The sequence below is a fragment of the Capricornis sumatraensis genome, chromosome 5 (genome assembly GCF_032405125.1).
Source record: "Capricornis sumatraensis isolate serow.1 chromosome 5, serow.2, whole genome shotgun sequence".
In the NCBI taxonomy this organism is placed as follows: Eukaryota; Metazoa; Chordata; class Mammalia; order Artiodactyla; family Bovidae; genus Capricornis; species Capricornis sumatraensis.
Genome location: NC_091073.1, coordinates 71,593,233 through 71,614,985, shown reverse-complemented (window position 1 = coordinate 71,614,985; position 21,753 = coordinate 71,593,233). Strand labels below are relative to the sequence as shown.

The 21,753-nt window shown below is 43.2% G+C and overlaps 1 protein-coding gene across 1 annotated transcript in view; it reads left to right on the top strand.

Moving 5' to 3' along the window:
- The window catches only part of CHN2 (chimerin 2), a 337,558-nt gene that overhangs the window by 197,285 nt on the left and 118,520 nt on the right, over positions 1-21,753 (top strand). The window contains exons 4-6 of the mRNA XM_068972312.1: positions 7,437-7,468; positions 11,714-11,827; positions 14,979-15,264. Coding sequence (XP_068828413.1) covers positions 7,437-7,468; positions 11,714-11,827; positions 14,979-15,264 — 432 coding nt within the window. The remainder of the gene's footprint in view (positions 1-7,436; positions 7,469-11,713; positions 11,828-14,978; positions 15,265-21,753) is intronic.

Genomic DNA, 21,753 nt, shown 5'->3' with positions numbered 1-21,753 from the left:
TGTTGCCGCTTTCCAATCAGTCATCTTGGGAAGCGGTGCCTTTATTCCCCCAGCTTTGCATTGCTCAGAGTGTCCTGGGAATGCTTTTCTAAAGTGCCTTTAGAACAAGTCATAGTGCACATCTTATTACTAGAAAACCGTGCTTCATTTTTGTCTCAAATGGATTTCCTAGTTGGATCACTCACCCTGTTTACTAAATTTAGCTCTGAATAACTTTTGCCTGTTTGTTATAATAACATCTACTCTCAAATCCATTCTCAAAAAACAAATGTATGTTTCTATTTACCAGTGATTCTGAAACTTCAGTATATGCTTAAATATCATCCAGGGGGACTTCATTAAACAGCACATCAAAGCCCCACCTTCAGTATTTCTGATTCAGTTCTTCTTAAAAAGGGATCAGGAATCTGCAATCTTTAACATGCATCCTAAAATTTCTGTTTTGAATGACCAGACCACACTTGGTCACAGATGAAGCTGTTAGGATATTCAAGAGAAGGGTAACAATTCTTAAGGCCAGTTCCAGAAAAGGAATTCCAAATGTGTTCTGATCAACAGTGATGTCAGTGGCAAATACTGCCCTCCTAGGGGGACTATTACCCAGCTGTTGTTGTTCAGTTGGTAAGTCACGTCTAGCTCTTTACGACCCATGGACTTCAGCACACCAGACTCCTCTCTCCTCCACTGTCACCTGGAATTTGTTCAAATTCATGTCCATTGAGTCTGTGATGCTATGCAACCATTCAGCTTCTGCATCCCCTTCTCCTTCTGCCCTCAATCTTTCCAGCATCATCAGATCTTTTCCAAAGAGTTGGCTCTTTACATCAGGTGGCCAAAGTATTGGAGCTTCCGCTTCAACATCAGTCCTTCCAGTGAATATTCAGGATTGATTTCCTTTAGAATTGACTGGTTTAATCTCCTTGCTGTCTAGGGGACTCTCAAGAGTCTTCTCCAGCACCAATTCTTTAGCATCCAAAGCATCTTTGGCATTCAGCCATTGTTATGGTCCTACTCTCACATCCGTAGATGACTACTGGAAAAACCATAGCTTTGACTAGACAGATTTTTGTCAGCAAGGTGATGTCTCTGCTTTTTAGTACACTGTCTAGGTTTGTCATAGCTTCCCTTCCAAGGAGCAAGTGTCTTTTAATTTCATGGCTGCAGTCACCGGCCACAGTGATTTTGGAGCCCAAGAAAAGAAAATCTGTTGCTGCTTCTACCTTTCCCCCTTTTGTTTGCCATGAAGATGGGACTGGATGTCATGATCTTAGTTTTTTGAATGTTGAGTTTTAAGCTAGCTTTTACATCTCCTCTTTCACCCTTATCAAGACGTTCTTTAGCTCCTCTTGAGTCTCTGCCATTAGAGTGGTATCATACATATCTGAGGTTGTTGATATTTCTCCCAGCAATCTTGATTCCAGCTTATGATTCACCTAGAGTGGTATTTCACATAATGTACTCTGCATAGTAGTTAAATTAGTAGGGTGACAATATACAGCCTTGTCATAGTCCTTTTCCAGCTGTGAACCAGTCCATTGGTCCATGCCCAGTTCTAACTGTTGCTTCTTGATCTGCATTATACAGGTTTCCCAGGAGACAGGGAAGGTGGTCTGGTTCTCCCATCTCCTTAAGAATTTTTAAGTTTGCTGTGATCCACAGAGTCAAAGGCTTTAATGTAGGCAATGAAGTAAAAGTATATGTTTTTTTGGAACTCCTTTACTTTCTCCATGATCTAACAAATGTTGGCAATTTGATTTCTGGTTGCTCTGCCTTTTCTGAACCCAGCTTGTACATCTGGAATTTCTCAGTTCATATGCTACTGAAGGCTAGCTTGAAGGATTTTGAGCATAACCTTGCTAGCATGTGAACTGAACACAACTGTACAGTAGTTTGAACATTCTTTGGCACTGCCCTCTGAGATTGGAATAAAAACTGACCTTTTCCAGTCTTGTAACCACTGCTGAGTTTTCCAAATTTGCTGACATATTGAGCACAGTACTTTAACAGCATCATGAAATTATGAAATAATTTAGGATTGAAAAAGCTCAGCTGGAATTCTGTAACCTCCATTAGCTTTGTTCATAGTAATGAACAGTTTGGTATATCATTCCCTTTCTCCCTTGCCTTTTGCTTCTCTTCTTTCACAACTATTTGTAAAGCCTCCTCAGATAACCACTTTGACTTCTTGCATTTTTTTCCCCTTTGGGATGGTTTTGGTCACCACTTCCTGCACAGTGTTACAAACTTCATCCATTCCAGAGTTCTTCAGGCACTCTGTTTACCAGATATAATCTCTTGAATCTGTTTGTCATTTCCACTGTATAATCATAAGGGATTTGATTTAGGTCATACCTGAACAGCCTAGTGGTTCCCCATACTTTCTTCAATTTAAGCCTGAATTTTGCAAGAAGGAATTTATGATCTGAGCCATAGTCAGCTCCAGGTCTTTTTTTTTACTGATTGTATAGTGCTTCTCCATCTTTGGCTGCAAAGAACATAATCAGTCTGATTTTGGTATTGACTATCTGGTGATGTCCATGTGTAGAGTCATCTCTTGTGTCATTGGAAGAGGGTGTTTGCTATGACCAGTGCGTTCTCTTGGCAAAACTCTGTTAGCCTTTGCCTTGTTTCATTTTGTACTCCAAGGCCAAACTTGGCTATTACTCCAAGTATCTCTTAACTGCCTACTTTTGCATTCCAGTCCCCTATGATAAAAATGATATCTTTTTTGGTGTGAGTTCTAGAAGAGGTTGCCAGAGAAGGCAATGGCAACCCACTCCAGTACTCTTGCCTGGAAAATCCCATGGATGGAGGAGCCTGGTAGGCTGCAGTCTGTGGGGTAGCGAAGAGTCGGACATGACTGAGCGACTTCACTTTCACTGCTCACTTTCCTGCATTGGAGAAGGAACTGGCAACCCACTCCAGTGTTCTTGCCTGGAGAATCCCAAGGAAGGGGGAGCCTGGTGGGCTGCCATCCATGGGGTCACACAGAGTTGGACATGACTGAAGCGACTTAGCAGCAGCAGCAGCAGAAGAGGTTGTAGGTCTTCATAGAACCAGTCAACTTCAGCTTCTTCAGCATCAGTGGTTGGGGCATAGACTTGGATTACTGTGATGAATGATTTACCTTGGGAATGAACCAAGATCATTCTGTCATTTTACAGATTGCACTCGAGTACTGCATTTCAGACTCTTTTGTTGACTATGAGTGCTACTCCATTTCTTCTAAGCGATTCTTGCCCACAGTAGTAGTTATAATGGTCATCTGAATTAAATTTGCCCATTCGCATGGATTTTGGGTTTCCCTAATAGCTCAGTTGGTAAAGAATCCGCCTGCAATGTAGGAGACCTGGGTTTGATCCCTGAGTTGGGCAGATCCCCTGGAGAAGGGAAAGACTACTCACTCCAGTATTCTGGCCTGGAGAATTTCATTGATGGTATAGTCCATGGGGGTCGCAAAGAGTCGGACACAACTGAGTGACTTTCACTTCACATCACTTTTAGTTCACTGATTCCTAAGATGTCGATATTCAATTTTTCCATCTCCTGCTTGACTACATCCAATTTACCTTAATTCATGGACCTAACATTCCAGGTTCCTATGCAATATTGTTCTTTACAGCATCAGACTTTACTTTCACCACCTGACATATTCACAACTTTCTGCATTGGTCCAGCCTCTTCATTCTTTCTGGAGCTATTTGTAACTATCCTCTGCTATTCCCCAGGAGCATATTGGACACCTTCCAACCTGGGGGGCTCATCTTCCAGTGTCATATCTTTTTGCCCTTTCATACTATTCATGGGGTTCTCATGGCAAGAATACTGGAGGGTTTTGCCATTTCTTCCTCCAGTGGACCATGTGTTGTCAGAACTCTTCATCATGACCTATCCGTCTTGTGTGGCCCTGTACAGCATGACTCAGAGTTTCTTGAGTTACATAAGCACTTTCGCCAGGATAAGGCTGTGATCCATAAAGGGGAGTCGCCTGTAGATGGTCCTTATTTAGAGAATGATGTTCAGTTATACTTATTTAAAAAAAAAGTCAGCCAGCATTTTGCACAGTCATGCCACATAACCAAAGTCACTTGTGTCTTGGGGAGTACCCATTTCGGATGTGTGTGTGCTCACTGGTTGGCTTAGTATCCTGCTTTTGCAAAGAGTGGTGCTCCTTTCAGAACCAAGGAGATCATGAAAGGATCCAGCATTGGAAGATGGAGCAAAATGCCCAGAAATTATTACTTTTTCCCTAAAAAGGCTGTACTTCTTTCACTTCTGAAAGTGGGTCACTAACCCCAAGAGCCAGTCACACTCACAGTGACCAGCTTCGCCAATGTGATGCGCTGTCCAGCTTTAGCTGTGGGCCTGGCAGGCGACTTCCCTTCATGTTGGGATATGTTGTGTTTTTGTCCCTTGCTGAATCCATGTGACTACCTAAATTAGCCCTCCATTTTTCTCAAGTTGCCTAATTTTAATGACGCAATTCTCAATGAAAAATGGAGGAACTTCAGAGCTGCTTTACTTATTATTTATCAGTTGTCCTCTGTCTCATTCACTGAAGAGAATCTCATACACCTGGAAATTGAAATTCAATGCTATGGCTTCGTTAATAAAACAAATCTGTGTTTCACAGGTACATCATGATCCCGTCAATGTTTAATATGAAGCGGTGCCTGGGGCAGAGTAAGGCTCCTTTAAGGCAGTACTCGGTCACAAGGAAGACGTTACTATAGCCAGATCCCTTGTCCCTCAGAGCCCTGATGTCAGCTGACTGTCAGGGTCTGAGGATCCAAAATGACCCATCTTAAAAAAATGCGGATATTCTATGATTTTTCTGGCATCATTTAACTTAAATTTAGCTCTTGACTGATCAAAAGCTCAGTAAGAGGTGGAGAGAAAGACCATGTTTAGATTCCTGTGAGCGAAAAGTTTAAGAAAAGGAAGAGGTGATTGTTACAGCTTTTTATCCCAGTCATTATTTCTCTGTTTAACACTAAGGACAGCTATATTTTCTTTACGAGCTACAGAAGACAACACCAGGAAGCGAGATTGAATCAGATCACTATCAAAGCAGCCGGGACAGTGGGAGCCATGACTGGACGTCTGTCCACATCCTCTGTCTTCACTCTCTCTTACTTCCACCTTTCCTCTCCCCGATGTGTGGCTTTGCCAGATTTAGAAGAAAAAAAAGAAACAAAGAAAAACAGGATGTCTAGATAAATTTGAATTTCAGACAAATGAAGGATAGTATTTTAGTACACATTGTGTGCGCTACTGGGTGCCTGTTCCATGACGGTATTCCACGTGGAGTCTCTCCCACATGATTCCGTACTCTTGTTTTATTTTCTTGCAGTTTTCATATGCAGATTTGTTCTTCCATTGGATCAAAGGGTCCTTCAGGCAGGATCTTATCTGGTATTTCTCAAGGCACCCTAGATACTGACTTCCCTATTTGGGGGCCTATGTTAGATTTTTCAAAAGTTCCCTTCTACTGCAAGTACAGAACACCCCTGAGCTCCTTATATCTTTCCTCTCATATCTCTGAAGTCATCACTTCATGAACAATGACCAGGCTGAGCACAGAGCTCTGAGCGTAAGTGTGCTGTGTATTTTTATGAGTGGTAGATGAACTGAAAGCAGTTTGCTGTCTTAAGAGGCAATTAAATTAACTTACCTGCATGCCAGGAGTTAGTAGTAAGCTCTATCTGCCATGCTGTCCATCTGGGAAGTTAGGTTAATTCCTCTTCCCTTTTGGAAAGATAAGAGGATTGAGGAAGGGAATGAGGTTGGGAGCTATACCTAGTTTTGTAAACGTGTGTCCTAAGAGTAGGAAAGAACTGAGAAAGCTAATAGAACAATGTAAATGACAAAATGTGCAACTCACATTCAAAAGCTTCCTAGTATGTGGAGTCGTGGTACCCATCAGATAACAAGGTGGCTTTTTACATACTTTGTGCTTCGATTAATGCTATTATTTAGATCATCCTTTGTAAAGGACACCTAGCAGGCTTGAAACCTTGAAGATTAAGAGTGATGAATGCCCTCTCTTGGTTCAGTGCTTTTCGGGTGTAAAGTGCACAGAAGAGTGAACACACATTTAGAAGTGTCTAGATGATTAGTTCTATGCCAGCTAGGCTTGCCCAAGGCAGGCTTGTCCAGACGGTCCCCTGGCTCCCCGTTTTGAGACTTTTCCTCTAGTGCGTAGCTCCCTACTGCCCCCTTCAGGTCAGTTCAGTCGCTCAGTCGTGTCCGACTGTGACGCCATGGACTGCAGCACGCCAGGCCTCCCTGTCCATCACCAACTCCCGGAGTTTACCCAAACTCAAGTCCATTGAGTCGGTGATGCCATGCAACCATCTCATCCTCTGTCGTCCCCTTCTCCTCCCGCCTTCAATCTTTCCCAGCATCAGGGTCTTTTCCAATGAGTCAGCTCTTCACATCAGGTGGCCTGCATCATTTGGAGGCTAGAGGTAAGCTAGGAAACTGCCTTCAAATACCACCACTGTCCCACTGAGAAAACTGCCCTTTTGACTATACACAGAAATGACTATAAATGAAATAGCCACCCAGCTCATAGGCTACTTTAGCAAATAAACATGAACTTGCTGTTTATAAGCATCAGTGAAAATCTGTAACTTCTTGTAGCTCTACATATCCTCAGTGTCCCTGGAATCAGACTAGAAGAATAAAAGCTGAACATGGGAATTCATGTTAATTTCTCACCAACTCCAACACCTTTAACGTAAGAAAACAAAGTTTGTACAAAAGTAGATTATCACATATATGTGGTAGAAATCCAGTGTGATTACCCCAAGGCTCAAGATATGATTCAAAAACCTTTTCTGGAATGTTTATGCTTTTCAGTCAACTCATAAATCTTATCCTCCAAACTTTATACCTCTGATGTCAAATGAATTTTAGCCCATTAGCCATTTGTTGAAAAAATAATGTTAGGATGTAGGTTTTATCTGTAAAGAGACCAAATTAAGCTTATTTTTAATCCTGATGTACACCCCATTTTTATTACAACCATATAATGAAACAATTAGAGGAAGATTGAAATAAATATTTATGTTTGATTCATGCTAGAAGTACTTATTCTGTCCTTCAGGATGAAGCCTTGTAATACTGTTATCAATTCCTTAATATTAAAATAAGTCTCATTTTATTTCCTTTGAAAATTTTTTTATTGGATGTTTGAGTTTGGGTGGGAATGAGCCTAATGATTAGAGAAATACGGCAATTCTAGGTCATTTTTACACAAGAAAGTTGAGTGTGTTGATTAACTCCAGAATGTCTTAGATCTCTGATTTGGGGAATAAAAACGGTAATAAAATTATTTCCAGGACTCTAGCTCTGTTTATTTGAATAGTAGTTTTATCTATCTGATTTGAATTCAAATGCATTATTAATACTTTTCTTCTTTTTTAATATAGGTGGAAAACAGACCAAAATATTATGGAAGAGAGTATGTATTCTGCTATTCATTGTTTTAATAACATAATAAGTAGTCATTTTCATATGTCATTTAAATATTAAATATTAAAAATTTTCCAATATATAGTCTTCATCAAATGTCCATTGTGCAAGAGTTTAATAATAAGGATAAATGCAATCAGATCCTTTTGTATTGAATTTTTCTTATAATATTCAGGTGTTTGGCTTTCACAAATGTGGGAGTAACACTATCTTCTGCTACATTCAGTTCTTCTCAAAAAGCAGCCACTGTGTGCCTGGAAGTATTTGAAACATAAGGCAGCATTTTCCATAGTTGCGGCTTTCTTAGTCTTTCATTTCACTTTCTACCTCGATACCACATAAACAGCTCAAGTCAAAGATTGTAAACTGAGGCCGAATTCCTGGCTTTTACACACCTCAGTAAGTGCAACACACAGGAAAGTCATCCCATTTCCTTGCAGTCTCATAAAACCAAAATGATGATTTCTCTTGATGTGGATCTATTAGCCAAATTACCTTAATACCATAATTATGATTTCCTCCATTTTCCTCTTAATTTCATCTCTTGTTTTACTTTCTGAGAAACCTACTGCAAAGCAAATATGCATTACCATAAAAACAACCAGCAGGCTGTGGCTGTGGCCTGGTGCACAGCTCACAGCAGGCAGAACTGCCCAGCACAGAGTCAGGGTAGATACACAGTTCACTCTTCTTCCCATGTCCAACCTGGAGGCATTCAGAGGCAAAGTCTCTTTCAAGTCCACCGACCAAACTAAAACCTCCTTTCTCTATTCCCTTACCCATCAGAGCCTCACACTTGTGATTAATGATGCTATTATTTGTCCCAGTTCAGCAGCTACTTCCTAATTGCCATGGCTGCATTTCTGAACCTTCCTACTGGGCCTTGAAAATTCAGCTAGGGCTTCTGGAGTACCTGCCTGGACCACTGGCCTCCTCTCTTCCACCCCCACATCCCTAACATTCAACCTGGATATAAGATGACTTTTTCTTTCTTCAGTATACTGTTTTGGATTTTGCTCTAGAACAACAACAACAACAAAAGAATTTTTTAAAAAAATGAAAACCTAATATATACTTCTAAAATAGAACACTTTTGTACACGAATTCCATAAGGAACTCTATTCATTGTCTTTTCCTATTTTGCATAAGACTTTTATTGAATAACCTCCTAGTTCTCATCCTCAAACCCCCATCCACATAAACTGTGTAGTGAGAGGAGACCAAAGAAACCACAAAGAAGGGATATTTCCTATTAGAGGGAAGTTAGCTTAAAAACTTCAGATTCTGTGTTTCCCTTTCTTTTTAAAAAACTAAAAGGTTTTTTAAATTCCATTCAAAATATAAGATATGCTCTATTCAGGAAATATTTGTACATATATTTTCTTAGAAAGAATCACAATAAAGTGTGGACAATGGGTGTCATTAGTGAAAAGGGAATTTGTATTTCTCTACTGTTTATATTTTTATTTCCTTTGTGCCTTTTAATTTTCCCACTGTGGACAGGTATTACTTTGGTTTTTAAAAAGTTAAATGATACCTAATTAACTGGGGAAAATTAAAGCACAGGGATCAAACCCAGGTCTCCCGCATTGCAGGCAGATTCTTTACCAGCTGAGCGACAAGGGAAGCCCAGGAATACTGGAGTGAAAACCTATCCTTTCTTCAATGGATCTTCCTGACCCAGGAATTGAACTAGGGTCTCCTGCATAGCAGGCGGACTCTTTGCCAACTGCGCTACCAGGGAAGCCCGTATAGGAATTGACAATGTGTAAAATACTGTAACCCACCATTAAAGAGAAGTATTGTTAACTTTTTTTCCTTCATCTCTTTCTTTCCAGTCTTTGTGCAGGCTTTCTTTATATATATATATATATATATATATATATATATAAAGAGAGAGAGAGAGAGAGAGAGAGGGGGGACACTTTTAAATCTATCCCTAAAGGGGATGCTGAGCTGCACACTGAGTCTTCAGGTGCACAAAATTGTTACTTCTTTCAAACAATTGAATTTATCTTAGTTCTTGACACTTGGCATCTGTTGCCAGCCATCCCTAAAACAAGGGCATTTAAACGAAGCTGCTTCCAGGTTAGCCGCCTGTTTAGGGTACTCCTTCTCTCGTGGTTTTCGCCCTTCTCCGCCCAGAGAGTGGTCTGGGCCTGGGGTGTCCGGTTTCTCTGCCCTCCTCTGTGTGTGTCTCTTCCTGCTATGATCATCCCCGTCCGCCCCCCTCCCTGCCCTGTCCGGTTGTATCCTGGACATCCCAGCCAAAACATCTTGTGGCACCAGCTTCTGCCCTTTCTGACTCTGATGTGGGAAACTTTCCAGTGCCCTCTGCTCTTCTACCCTCCCTAAGTCTGTCTGTCTGTCTGTCTGTCTCTCTGTCTCTCTCTTACTGGCCTGGTAACTGCAGGCTGCCCTCAGGTTCCTGCTCAGACCATCTGTCCAGTCTTCTCCAGCTCCAGCTCTTGCTACAAAGAAGGTCTCCAGTCTACGGGCATACCACCCTAAACGCGCCAAGCTCGTCATCAAAGGAGGCTTCTCCACCTCCCAACTCAGACCCACTGAGCCTGGGCTCTGGCCAGATTTCTCCCAATTTCCCTCCCAAAATAACTGGGGACACTGGTCTCCTTTTGATCAGTTGTGGGCAGGAGGATTACTCTTACATCACACAGTATGTTTATCCTCACCCCAGAAATGTGCTGCTCCAAGACCTCCATGTGTTGGCTCTCAAGATTTAAAACCAAAATTTGAGAAGCCACAACCCCTCTTTTTCCCAAGCTATCACTGTTCTAGACTTTTGAGAGTTGATTTGAGAACTCAAAGCCAGAACATTGGGACCTCGCTCCCCTAAGACTAAAGCTTCAGCTTGTAAGATCTAGCAGTACAGAATAGAAGGGAATTAGGACATAAAAATGGTGACACATGAACTTCCCTGGTGGCTCAGTGGTAAGGAATCTGCCTGCAATGCAGGAGGCACAGGAGACTCGGGTTTGATCCCTGAGTTGAGAAGATCCCCTGGAAGAGGGCATGGCAACCCATTTCAGTATTTTTGCCTGGAGAATCCCATGGACAGAGGAGCCTGGCAGGCTATAATCCATAGGGTTGTAAAGAGTTGGACATGACTGAAGCAACTTAGCATGCACCCATTGTGATAGGTATATTTTTTTTCTAAAAAATTATCCTGGTACATGTGTCCTCTAAATAATCTTTGCATTCCTGGGGAAAAACTTGTGTAGCCAATTTTCCCTCCCCTCTCCCTTCCAGGAAGGTAAAAGAGGATTATTTGTCCAGATAATTTTTTCTCTAATTTATTCTTCCAAATTCTCTAAGATTGGGTAATCCTAGAAAGAGAGTGTTGTTCCCTCTCCCAAGAGCCCAGGGCCCCTCGGTACCGACCTCACCCTGTAACCCAGCTCCCACCTTCCTCTGTAACACAGAATGATCAAATCTCTGAAAACAGGGTTGAGCAGCTGTCATTGTTTGAGAGTGACAGAGAGCTGGCTGGTTGACTGTCCCTAACTGCTGTCCTGTTCTCTTCTCCCCTGGCATCACCATACGCCCTCTAGGGCTCAGACATCCCTTCCAGAGCAAAGCAGTCTCTGTCTAAGCCTGAAATCCTACTGCATTTTCTACATGCATCTGTATTACTTTTTAAATAGCATGGGAAAAAATAAACATTATCTTTAAAAAAAAAAAAAAAGGTACATTTTCCAAACACATCCCTAAGAGATTGCTCTCAAAATTTAAAGAAGTGGAAGACTGCTCATGACTGCTGGCTATTCTTACCAGCGAATGAGCCTCTTAAATGAACAACACCCCACACCTGAAGTAAGCAGGGTGATAATCAGTATGTGTTCATTTGCAATCAGAATAATACATAGTGAGCAGAGAGCTAAATTGGTAAATGCTCTTTTGTTATTCCCCGTGGTTAAAAGAGGAGTCGTAACCTGGCTTTTGGTTCTGACTTTAATTTTCAGCTTGTGAGCAAAGACAATAGCAGAAAGCCAGGTGGACTTGGCCTTCTTCCTTTTCTTTTGCATATTATCTGTTTGGGTGCATGCTGGGAGGTGGGTCCAAGCCCATTTGGAATTATACGTTAGTCACTTCCTTCTTCATTAAGGTGAGAAGCTGTAAATTCCAGGTGGTCCCACCATGTCTTTTAACCAGCTCTTTGTGGTCCATACCTGCTGTATGGTTTGTTCAGAAGGAAGATGCTCTTGTCTCTTCTCAGGTTCCACGGTATCATCTCCCGAGAGAAGGCAGATGAGCTTCTTGGAGGCGTAGAGGGTGCCTACATTCTTCGAGAAAGCCAGCGCCAGCCAGGATGCTACACGTTAGCACTAAGGTAAACCCGATTATCCACAGTTGCAACTGCTTTACAAGGATTTACTTATTTTTCCCTTTTTTTTTAATTGTGGTAAAATATACATAACATACAGGGCTTTCCTGGTGGCTCAGCTGGTAAAGAATCCGCCTGCAATGCAGGAGACCCTGGTTTGATTCCTGTGTCAGGAAGTTCCACTGGAAAAGGGATAGGCTACCCACTCCAGTATTCTTGGACTTCCCTGGTGGCTCAGATGGTAAAGAATCCACCCACAATGCGGGAGACCTGGGTTCCATCCCTGAGTTGGGAAGATTCTCCAGGAGGAGGGCACGGCTACCCTCTCCAGTATTCTTGCCTGGAGAATCCCCATGGACCAGAGGAGCCTGGCAGGCTACGGTCCATGGAGCAAAGAGTTGGACATGACTGAATGACTAAGCACAAGCACATACATAACATATAATGTATCATTTTAATTTTCTGTAAGTGTGCAATTCAGTGGCATTAAGTATATTCTCAATGTTGTGCAGCCATCTCCACTATCATCTCCCAGAATTTTTTCATCATCCCAAATTCAAACTCCATTAATCGGTTGTTCCCCATTTCCCCCTAATTATTTTTTTTATTTTCATGTCATTTACAAAGTGCCCAGCAGCATATTACAGGTTTACATGTGTCCTGGGTCACAGATGTTATCAGTTGATGGACTCCAAGGCTCTGTTTATGCATGCACAATATTCTCGGGAGAATTATCTGCAAATTTAGTGCTTCTAGAGCTGCTTCTGCCTGAAACATCAAGCCAGTGAATTAAGACATACCTCTGCCTCCTTTTTCTGCACAAATTCTGTGCTCAGTTGTGTCTGATTCTTTGCAACCCCATGGACTGTGGCCTGCCAGGCTCCTCTGTCCATGGGATTTTCCAAACAAGAATACTGGAAAGGGTTGTTATCTCCTCCTCCAGGGGATATCTTCCTGACCCAGGGATCGAATCTGCATCTTTCTGCATTAGCAGGCTTCTTTACCCACTGAGCCATCTGGAAAGCTTGCCTCCTTTCAGTTCAGCTCAGTTCAGTCACTCAGTCGTCTCCAACTCTTTGTGACCCCATGAATCGCAGCATGCCAAGCCTCCCTGTCCATCACCAACTCCCAGAGTTCACTCAAACTCATGTCCACCAAGTTGGCGATGCCATCCAGCCATCTCATCCTCTGTCGTCCCCTTCTCCTCCTGCCCCCAATCCCTCCCAGCATCAGAGTCTTTTCCAATGAGTCACTCTTGGCATGAGGTGGCCAAAGTATTGGAGTTTCAGCCTCAGCATCAGTCCTTCCAATGAACACCTAGGACTGATCTCCTTTGGGATGGACTGGTTGGACCTCCTTGTAGTCCAAGGGACTCTCAAGAGTCTTTTCCAACATCACAGTTCAAAAGCATCAATTCTTTGGTGCTCAGCTTTCTTCACAGTCCAACTCTCACATCCATACATGACCACTGGAAAAACCATAGCCTTGACTACACGGACCTTTGTTGGCAAAGTAATGTCTCTGCTTTTCAATATGCTATCTAGGTTGGTCATAACTTTCCTTCCAAGGAGTAAGCGTCTTTTAATTTCATGGCTGCAGTCACCATCTGCAGTGATTTTGGAGCCCCCCAAAATAAAGTCTGACACTGTTTCCACTGTTTCCCCATCTATTTCCCATGAAGTGATGGGACCGGATGCCATGATCTTCGTTTTCTGACTGTTGAGCTTTAAGCCAACTTTTTCATTCTCCTCTTTCACTTTCACCAAGAGGCTTTTTAGTTCCTCTTCACTTTCTGCCATAAGGGTGATGTCTTCTGCATATCTGAGGTTATTGATATTTTTCCCAGCAATCTTGATTTCAGCTTGTGCAGCCCTTGTCAAAAGTCTTCACCTCACACTGTGGGTGTGTGCCTGAACACACATGCATTTGGTCCACTGGGTTCTCTCTGGAATCATATTGACCCATAGACCTCCCACTAGAGGTCATGACACTTCATGCTAGCAAGCCATCAGACCAGAGCTCTCATTAGCACTTTACCATGAAATCACAGTATTAAAAATCACAGCACCCCAAAGGCATTGCCTTTACTGCACTTTCCTAACCTACATCAAATATTTTATATCCTTCGATCCTCATGACAACTCTACAAGATTTGAGGAAAGTTTTCAATTTCAAAATCGAATTGTCTTCCAAAAGTTCATCTGTGAACTCTTTGGAATTAGGAAGCACTGTCTCCGTGGAAAAAAATGGTGTCAGTGAAACACTTCCCAGGTCCACCCACAAAGACGTGTTCAACCCACCATCTCGGTTGTGATTGTAGAACGATGCTTTCCCAGCTGCACTTGGGATGCCATATCTTCAGTGGTGTCACCATGATGAAGCACTTCAAGAATAGCAAGTGCTCTAGGGATGCAAAGATTTTTTTCAGCTTACCGGCATCCCCTTCAGCAGGAGCTGACAGTCCCAGTGGCAAACCCAGAAGCGGCTGTGAGCTGTAGGACCAGGGCCAAGAGGGGACAATCAGCACTAACAGGGGTGAACCCTAATGATTAAGTCTCTGTGATGCTGTCAGTGATGCTCAAGCAAAGTGTGCTCCACAGCTCCCCTGTTACCCTTCTGCTGGACCAACTAGGATGGAAGGCATGGGTGCGCTCCTGATGATGGTCAAAGATATAATAATAAAAGGACCCAAGGCCAGTGGTTATAATTTCCCCTGCAGAGATAATTGCCTGGTAGAGGGGAGGGAGTGGAGGGGCATGGCTGGCTTCCATTAAGAAATTTTTGACATATTTGTGAATCAGGCAGTACCCCCTGACTATGCAAATGAGGATGACTATGACCCATGGCCATAGTGATTTCTAAGACCAAATGATGCCATAGGACTGGCTGGGGTTAAACCCACCTTTGCATCTTTCCCAGGGGTATAGCCTCAAGCAGGTACCCCATCTCTTCAAGTCTCAATTCTCTCAGCTGTCAAATAAGAGTAATAATTGTACTTGTCTTGAAGGGTCTCCATGATAACCTCATGGGGGGAAATCATGTCAGGCCCTTAGCCCAGTGTCTGGCATTCAGTACAGATCCCAGAAGTGTTAGCTGACACTGTCACCCACTGACCTGGTTTCTAAAACTCTTGTGATCTCTCCTTCCTCATGGGCAGGTTTGGAAACCAGACCTTAAACTACAGGCTCTTCTATGATGGGAAACACTTTGTGGGTGAGAAGAGGTTTGAATCGATTCATGATTTGGTCACAGATGGCTTGATAACACTGTACATAGAAACAAAAGCTTCAGAATACATTTCCAAAATGACAACAAACCCCATCTATGAACACATTGGATATGCCACTCTACTCAGAGAAAAAGTATCCAGAAGGCTAAGCAGGTCTAAAAATGAATCAAGAAAAGCCAGCGTCACAAATGAAGAGCACACAGCCGTCGAAAAGGTAAGCCACGTGTGGGACGAACACAGTCTCTCTGTTTCTAATCTATGCTGAAAACCCGGATGCTTAATTCAGTATGTGATTTGCCAAACTGTTGCAGGAGACCAACCCACTCCCATCCAAAAAACCTTAAACATTTTGTGCTAAAAGAGACCTTGGAAGTCTGATTTCAGTTCAACTCCCTCATTTTCCAGATGAGGACAGTGAGGTCCAAAATGTCTGATGATTTGCCAGAACTCATAAGTCAGAGCCAGGACTTCCACTAATAATTGTCTGTGAGTTTATTTGAAGTTTGAAAGAAAAAAAAATCCTTTAAAAAAATTAGTGTTTTATGATGAAAATGGTCACTTGTATTTTTAGTTGCCATTTGCGGTGTCACTGGCTCCATCTCCAGTTCAACCCAGCTGGCCAAATACGTAGTGTTTGTATTTGCTTCTCTTAGAACTTGATGACCATGTGTGATGCACAGGTCAGTAATCCCTCTTGAAGGAGGTCTTACCTAGATAATAGATTCTATTGACAGATATGGGGGCATTAGCCGTGATGATGGCTATATCTCTAGGAGACTTGGAAAGATAAAGTCAGCATCAATGCTAATGCCCCCATCTCTGGCTCTATCTCTGGGAGGCTTGTCCTTTGCCCCAGAGGAGGAGTTGTTGGGCCTCGTTGAGGATGAGACCCTCCCAAATGGGTGATGCTCAAGCTGGTGGCACCATGGCAGGATGTGGTGAGGAGGGTCTGATTTTCCTCTCCAGTAAATTGCTGTTTATGTGAAAGACGCCGCCACAGTTTGGTAGCAGATTTTTTGGATGTGTCCCTTTAGGAACCATCTGCTTTGACTGGCCCTATCTGTTTTCCACTGAAACAAAGCGACAGCCAGCCATGCCAGTCAGCCCCCCTGAGTCTGTGCTGAGCCTAGCTTCTAAGGCGAGTCTGGACTGGGGCAGATAGAAGTGAGCAGGGTTGAGCACGGCTCCTTCTGGTGTTTGTTAATCCTTAATTAAACCGGAACAGCCCCCCTCCTCCCCCTGTTGTCCAGTGTGAGCAAAAAGCAGAGGAACCTCAGGTTGACTGACCGGGCTTCAGCTTTGGTGACAGGGATGCACCAGAAAGCACAGAAAGCACGGAGAGCAGGAGGAGAGCAGAGGACGGCAGGCGGGCCTGCTGGCAGACAGAGCGTGATCCTAATTGATTTGCTAATTGAGCTTTAGAGCCTAGGAGAACCTGCCTCAGAATCACGTCAGTTGAGCAGCTGGCCCATGAAAAAATCATTTGCCATTTTCATTTTATAACTCCAGAGTCTCCAAAGCACCTGTTTATTCGTTGGCGAATAATTGATTTGGGAAATGATAGGGTTCCTGATTGTTTACATTTCAACAGAAGAGAGAGGACTTGAGTCCCAGCTTCCTGGGAGTTTGTTCCTGTCTAAGCAAAAGCTGTTCCTTAGTCTGTTTGCAAAAATCTGTTCAGAAAGTAATTTAGAATAGAAAATCCAGAAGCCGACTTTCCCGGCCATGACAAATCAGAAGATGAATTGTAAAATAAATCTCTGAAGTGGTGTTTATATTTCTGAATTGGAGAGAAATGCCACCCAAAAGGCAATCTGTTACAATTGCAGACAACGCATTAGGACATTTCCAGGAGAAGAAGTGAATAGGAAGTGACTCTGGTGTATTTGGGATGAGAGTTTAGATCCTGGGTATTGGAATTGATATTCGTAGATTTTTGTCGTCCCCCAAGAGGAAAGTTGGGTCACTAGGAACTGATATTTCTAGATGGTAGTCCCATAAGGAAGCTTACATGAAAAAATATGTCCTTTCTTGTAGAGCATTTTGTATTTATTTATTAAAATTCATTTTAGAGAAAATCAATCATCAGATTAACAATTACTTTGGGTGAGCCGCCCAGTACACTTTTACCTTTTTCAGGAAAAGGTAGATAAAGAAAACATTGAAGGAGGAAGTCCAGACTCAGCGAAAGGTTTGATGGATGGGCAATGGTGGCGCCGATTTCTTGGATGTTAATGATGCACTGGCTGACTTTCCTAGAGGACGCTCCCAGCACTGGGTCTGGTCATTTGCTGGGGGTCACTCATTTTGTTAGTGGATTGTGAAGTAACTTCGTACGACTCCATCTGTTTCTTTCTGACCTTATTGACAAGTGGAATTATTAAAAGTCTCAGTCTTGCCAGAAATCCTATTTCCCTTAAGGGCAGGTCAGTGGACTGTTGCCATGGCGGCAGTGACTCAAAAAGAGGTGGCAGAAACTTGAATGGATTGACTGAGAAATGCCCGGGGCACCTGTCTGCTTCAGTAATGGCATGTCTTGAGGGATTTAATGAGTGAAATGGGTAGGCTTCCTAATATTTCTCAAATCCAGACAGCCCCGCATTTCATTTTCCAGAGTACTTAAACTTGATCTGCCCACTTATTTTATTGATCATTTCCTAATGAATCCAGAGATATGTGTAAATCCGAGAATATTAACAATGTTAACTGGCAAAAAGATATTACCTACCCTATCAGATTTGAGTGGTTTCCAGATTTACCTCCTGTCAAGGTGGTTAGCGGTAAACTTGACTTTAATAACTGGAGATGAGGCAGGGAGAGGGGAGGGTACAAATGAAAAAAACAAAGAAAACACTGTGGTGGTTAGCCAACAGGGATCTGTTTCCTTTCTGATTCTTTAATTGATTTTTAAAACATTTCTATATGTAAGTGCCACCATTTGGTGCATTTAATTAAAATGTTCATGCCCAGCATCATTTCTTTTATGAAATTAATTTCAGCAATTATTCCATAGATTGCTTGTCTACTGATCTCCAGAACCTGTGCTGTAAGCAATGTAAGAGTAGCAACAAGATTCAACATCAGTTCAGACTTTTGCAGTTGGTAAACAGATTTCACGCATGTGAAATAATTTTCCACTTTATCCTCAGAGCAGCTTTGCCAGGTACATAGGGCAGGAATGATTATCCCCATTTTATTGAAAAAGTCACAATGGCAAGACAAGGAATCAAACCCAGACTTCCTAACTCCAAGTTCAAAGCTTCTTAAATCTATGGAGCAGCTGGACCTCATTCTGTTCTTATTGCCTTAAGCAAAGACCTTTGCTTTTGACCATCCTGCGTCAATTGATGGTAAGAATCTCTTAATATTTACATGTTTTTGAAAATACACTGCTATTACTAGCTCTAATAAGTAAATTGTTTTGTAATGAATTTTATTATTAGTGAAAGTTGCTCAGTCATGTCTGACTCTTTGCGACCCCATGGGCTATATAGTCCATGGAATTCTCCAGGCCAGAATTCTGGAGTGGGTAGCCCTTCCCTTCTCCAAGGGATCTTCCCAACCCAGGTCTCCCACATTGCAGGTGGATTCTTTACCTGCTGAGCTACAAGGGAAGCCTTGTAAAGGATACCTGACTGAATCAAATATATGTGACAACCATATTTTCAATGAAAAGTGAAAGTGAAATTGTTAGTCACTCAGTCATGTCTGACCCCATGGACTGTAACCCAGGCTCCACTGTCCATGCAATTCTCTAGGCCAGAATACTGGAATGGGTAGCCATTTCCTTCTCCAGGGCATCTTCCTGACCCAGGGATCAAACCCCAGTCTCCCACATTACAGGCAGATTCATTACCATTTGAGCCATCAGGGAAACCCCAATATTTTCAGTAACACATATGTATTAAGTAAAGCTACTTGCTGAGTTAAATTGTATTTATGCTTTACTGGAGAAAAAATCATTTGTACTCTTGGTGTAATACAAGCACACTAAAGAATATAGTTTACCAGTTAATCATTTCCCTAATTTTTATAATAGCAAATGTAAGAAAATGATCTAAATGCCCATCAGTTGGGGATTACTTAGAATGCATTATGGTACACCCATATACAGGAATATCATGCAACCCTAGAAGAGAAACAAGATGTTCTCAGATGGATTAATTTGAAGGTTAATTACTCAGGGTTATCAAATGCAAAAACAGATATAGTATGCATAGTATGGTTTTATTTATGTAAACCAGAAAAAAAGATTTTACATATTTTTTTTCTAGGAAAATTATAAAATACCCCCCAAAGGATGATGAGCTAGTATGAGGACTGCCAGTGGGGAGTGGGAAGGGGGTGTCTAAGATATAAGGGTGGGAAGGAGACTCCTGCTACTATTTCGTACTCTTTGAATTTTGAACCATGATAAATCCTATTCAGAGAATTAATTAAGAAAAGAATGCATTATGTCCTAAATTCACATACATTAAAGCAAACCCTGAGTAAAACATCCACCATACTCATCGTGTTACCCGCCCCACCCCCTGTCCCTGGACCCAGACTGTTTTCCCATCCCTTCTTACTGGTCCCCTTCCCCATCCTGTTGCTGCTCCTGCTGCTAAGTCGCCTCAGTCGTGTCCAACTCTGTGCGACCCCATAGATGGCAGCCCACCAGGCTCTGCCATCCCAGGGATTCTCCAGGCAAGAACACTGGAGTGGGTTGCCATTTCCTTCTCCAATGCATGAAAGTGAAAAGTGAAAGTGAAGTCGCTCAGTCGTGTCCGACTCTTCGCGACCCCATGGACTGCAGCCCACCAGGCTCCTCCACCCATGGGATTCTCCAAGCAAGAGTGCTGGAGTGGGTTGCCATTGCCTTCTCCGCCCCATCCTGTTAGCTGTTGTTTTTTGTTTTTTTCTCTTTTTTTCTTTCATTTCTCTTTTGGATTGTTAGCAAAGAGTCTGTGGTTAGCAGCCTTTCACTGAAGGTTGAAGATGGTAATTATGGCGTAGGACCTAAATCACGAAATAGAGTGTGGCGTGACTGTACCTGGAAATGGGTTAACTATTGCTTCCTCCTGACCTTGCCCCCTGCCCACCTACAGACCCCTCAGCGGTGCTCCCCTGGGGCTCTTCCCAGCCCCCCCCCCCATTTTACATGCCTTTTCACCCCACCCCACCCTCCTTTCTCAAGCTGCCCCAGGCCAGCTCCCAGATTCCTCCCACTATTCTAGGCAGCAAGGAAGGCTCTCTGGTTTCTGCTTGTGTTGCTGTGAAACTAGGAGAGTGGCCTTGTCTGGAGTGAAGGGCTCTGAGCCCTCAGCCTGAGAAGCAGCACATCTCAGGACACCAAGATGGTGTGTCTCCCTCCGTGTTCTCTCTGTGCGGCTCCTGCCGCCCCTGAGCTGAGCCCTGACCCTCTGGGACATTGTGAGAAACTAGAGCCTGGAGGAGGAGGGTACTGGAGACTGCCTCGTGCATCCCCTTTGTTTTATACAAGAGGACACTGAGGCACCCAGCTCCTTGGTCTGGGATATTTCAGAGACATCTAGAGGTCACAGAGGCTCGGATAGAGAAAAAAGAATGCTTTAAAATAACCTGCCCCTTAGATGTTCTCTTAAAGTTAAGATCTTTGAGGAGCACAAGTCATATGTACAGGACTCCCAAGTGAATGAATGAAAAGTGAAAAATGAATTCAGAAGGCAGTCTTAAATGTGTCACAGCCCAGCAGTAAATACAAGACAGATTCACTGGGGTTTTGAAGAGAAGTTGATTAACAAGAAATCTTTCTCAAGGACTGGCAATGGCGGGAGCTGCTGAAGGGACTGGGGAAAGGTACTGGGGTTCCTGGAGCCTGATGAGAGCTGGAGCGGAGACTCCCACCAGAGGGGGCTGCCACAGGAGTGGGGGTGGGGGAGCACAGGAGCGGGGCTCCTGTAGGGGGCGCTCCTATAAAAACAGAGCTCGCACAGGAGGGCGATAGAGAGAGACCCCTACAATCAAGCAAGGGTGTGAGCCTTGGGTGCTGCGCCACTCAAGAGGGAGGGGGCAGTGGAAGAAATACCTCATCTTCTCTCTCCTCCCACCCTGCGATCTCCTGCCTGTATCTCTCACTGGACAAACCCCACTGGAAGCCAGAGGATAAAGGAGCCAGGGACACAGTTAATCAGTTTCCCCACCACAGGCGAAAGCAGGACAGGATTGAATTTGACACAAGGGATGTGGCAGAGAGTAACCAATACAACTGCAAGTGATGAACAGAATAAAATCTGTGCAAGCAGTGTGTTAACCTTGTTTGAATTCCATTAGAATGTTGGCTGACCAGGTTCCGAAACCATGATTGGCATTAATGCAAGATGGCGAGGTAGCCCTTTACGTGGATGGGCTCCACCACTGTGCCCTTATGGAAGAGGTCTTGGTCCTGGAGGGTGGAGAGGCTTTGCGACTTTATCAAGGACAGTTGATTCAAGCATGGTGTCACCCACTACCCTTCCCCAAGCTGAGACACTGCATCCTATGCCAAAGAAAGAGCCTGCATTGTTCACGTATAAGGCATCCTGGGGCTGGAAAAGACGTTCACATGACAGGCTCTGGAAAACCTGTAGAACTGCTCTGCAGGTGGTCCCTCGGAAATATGTGAGTGGCATAACCAGTCTTTTCTCGGGAGAAAGGATAAATGAAGATGAGCATAACTTAGCTAGTAAAAGTGACAGGTGCA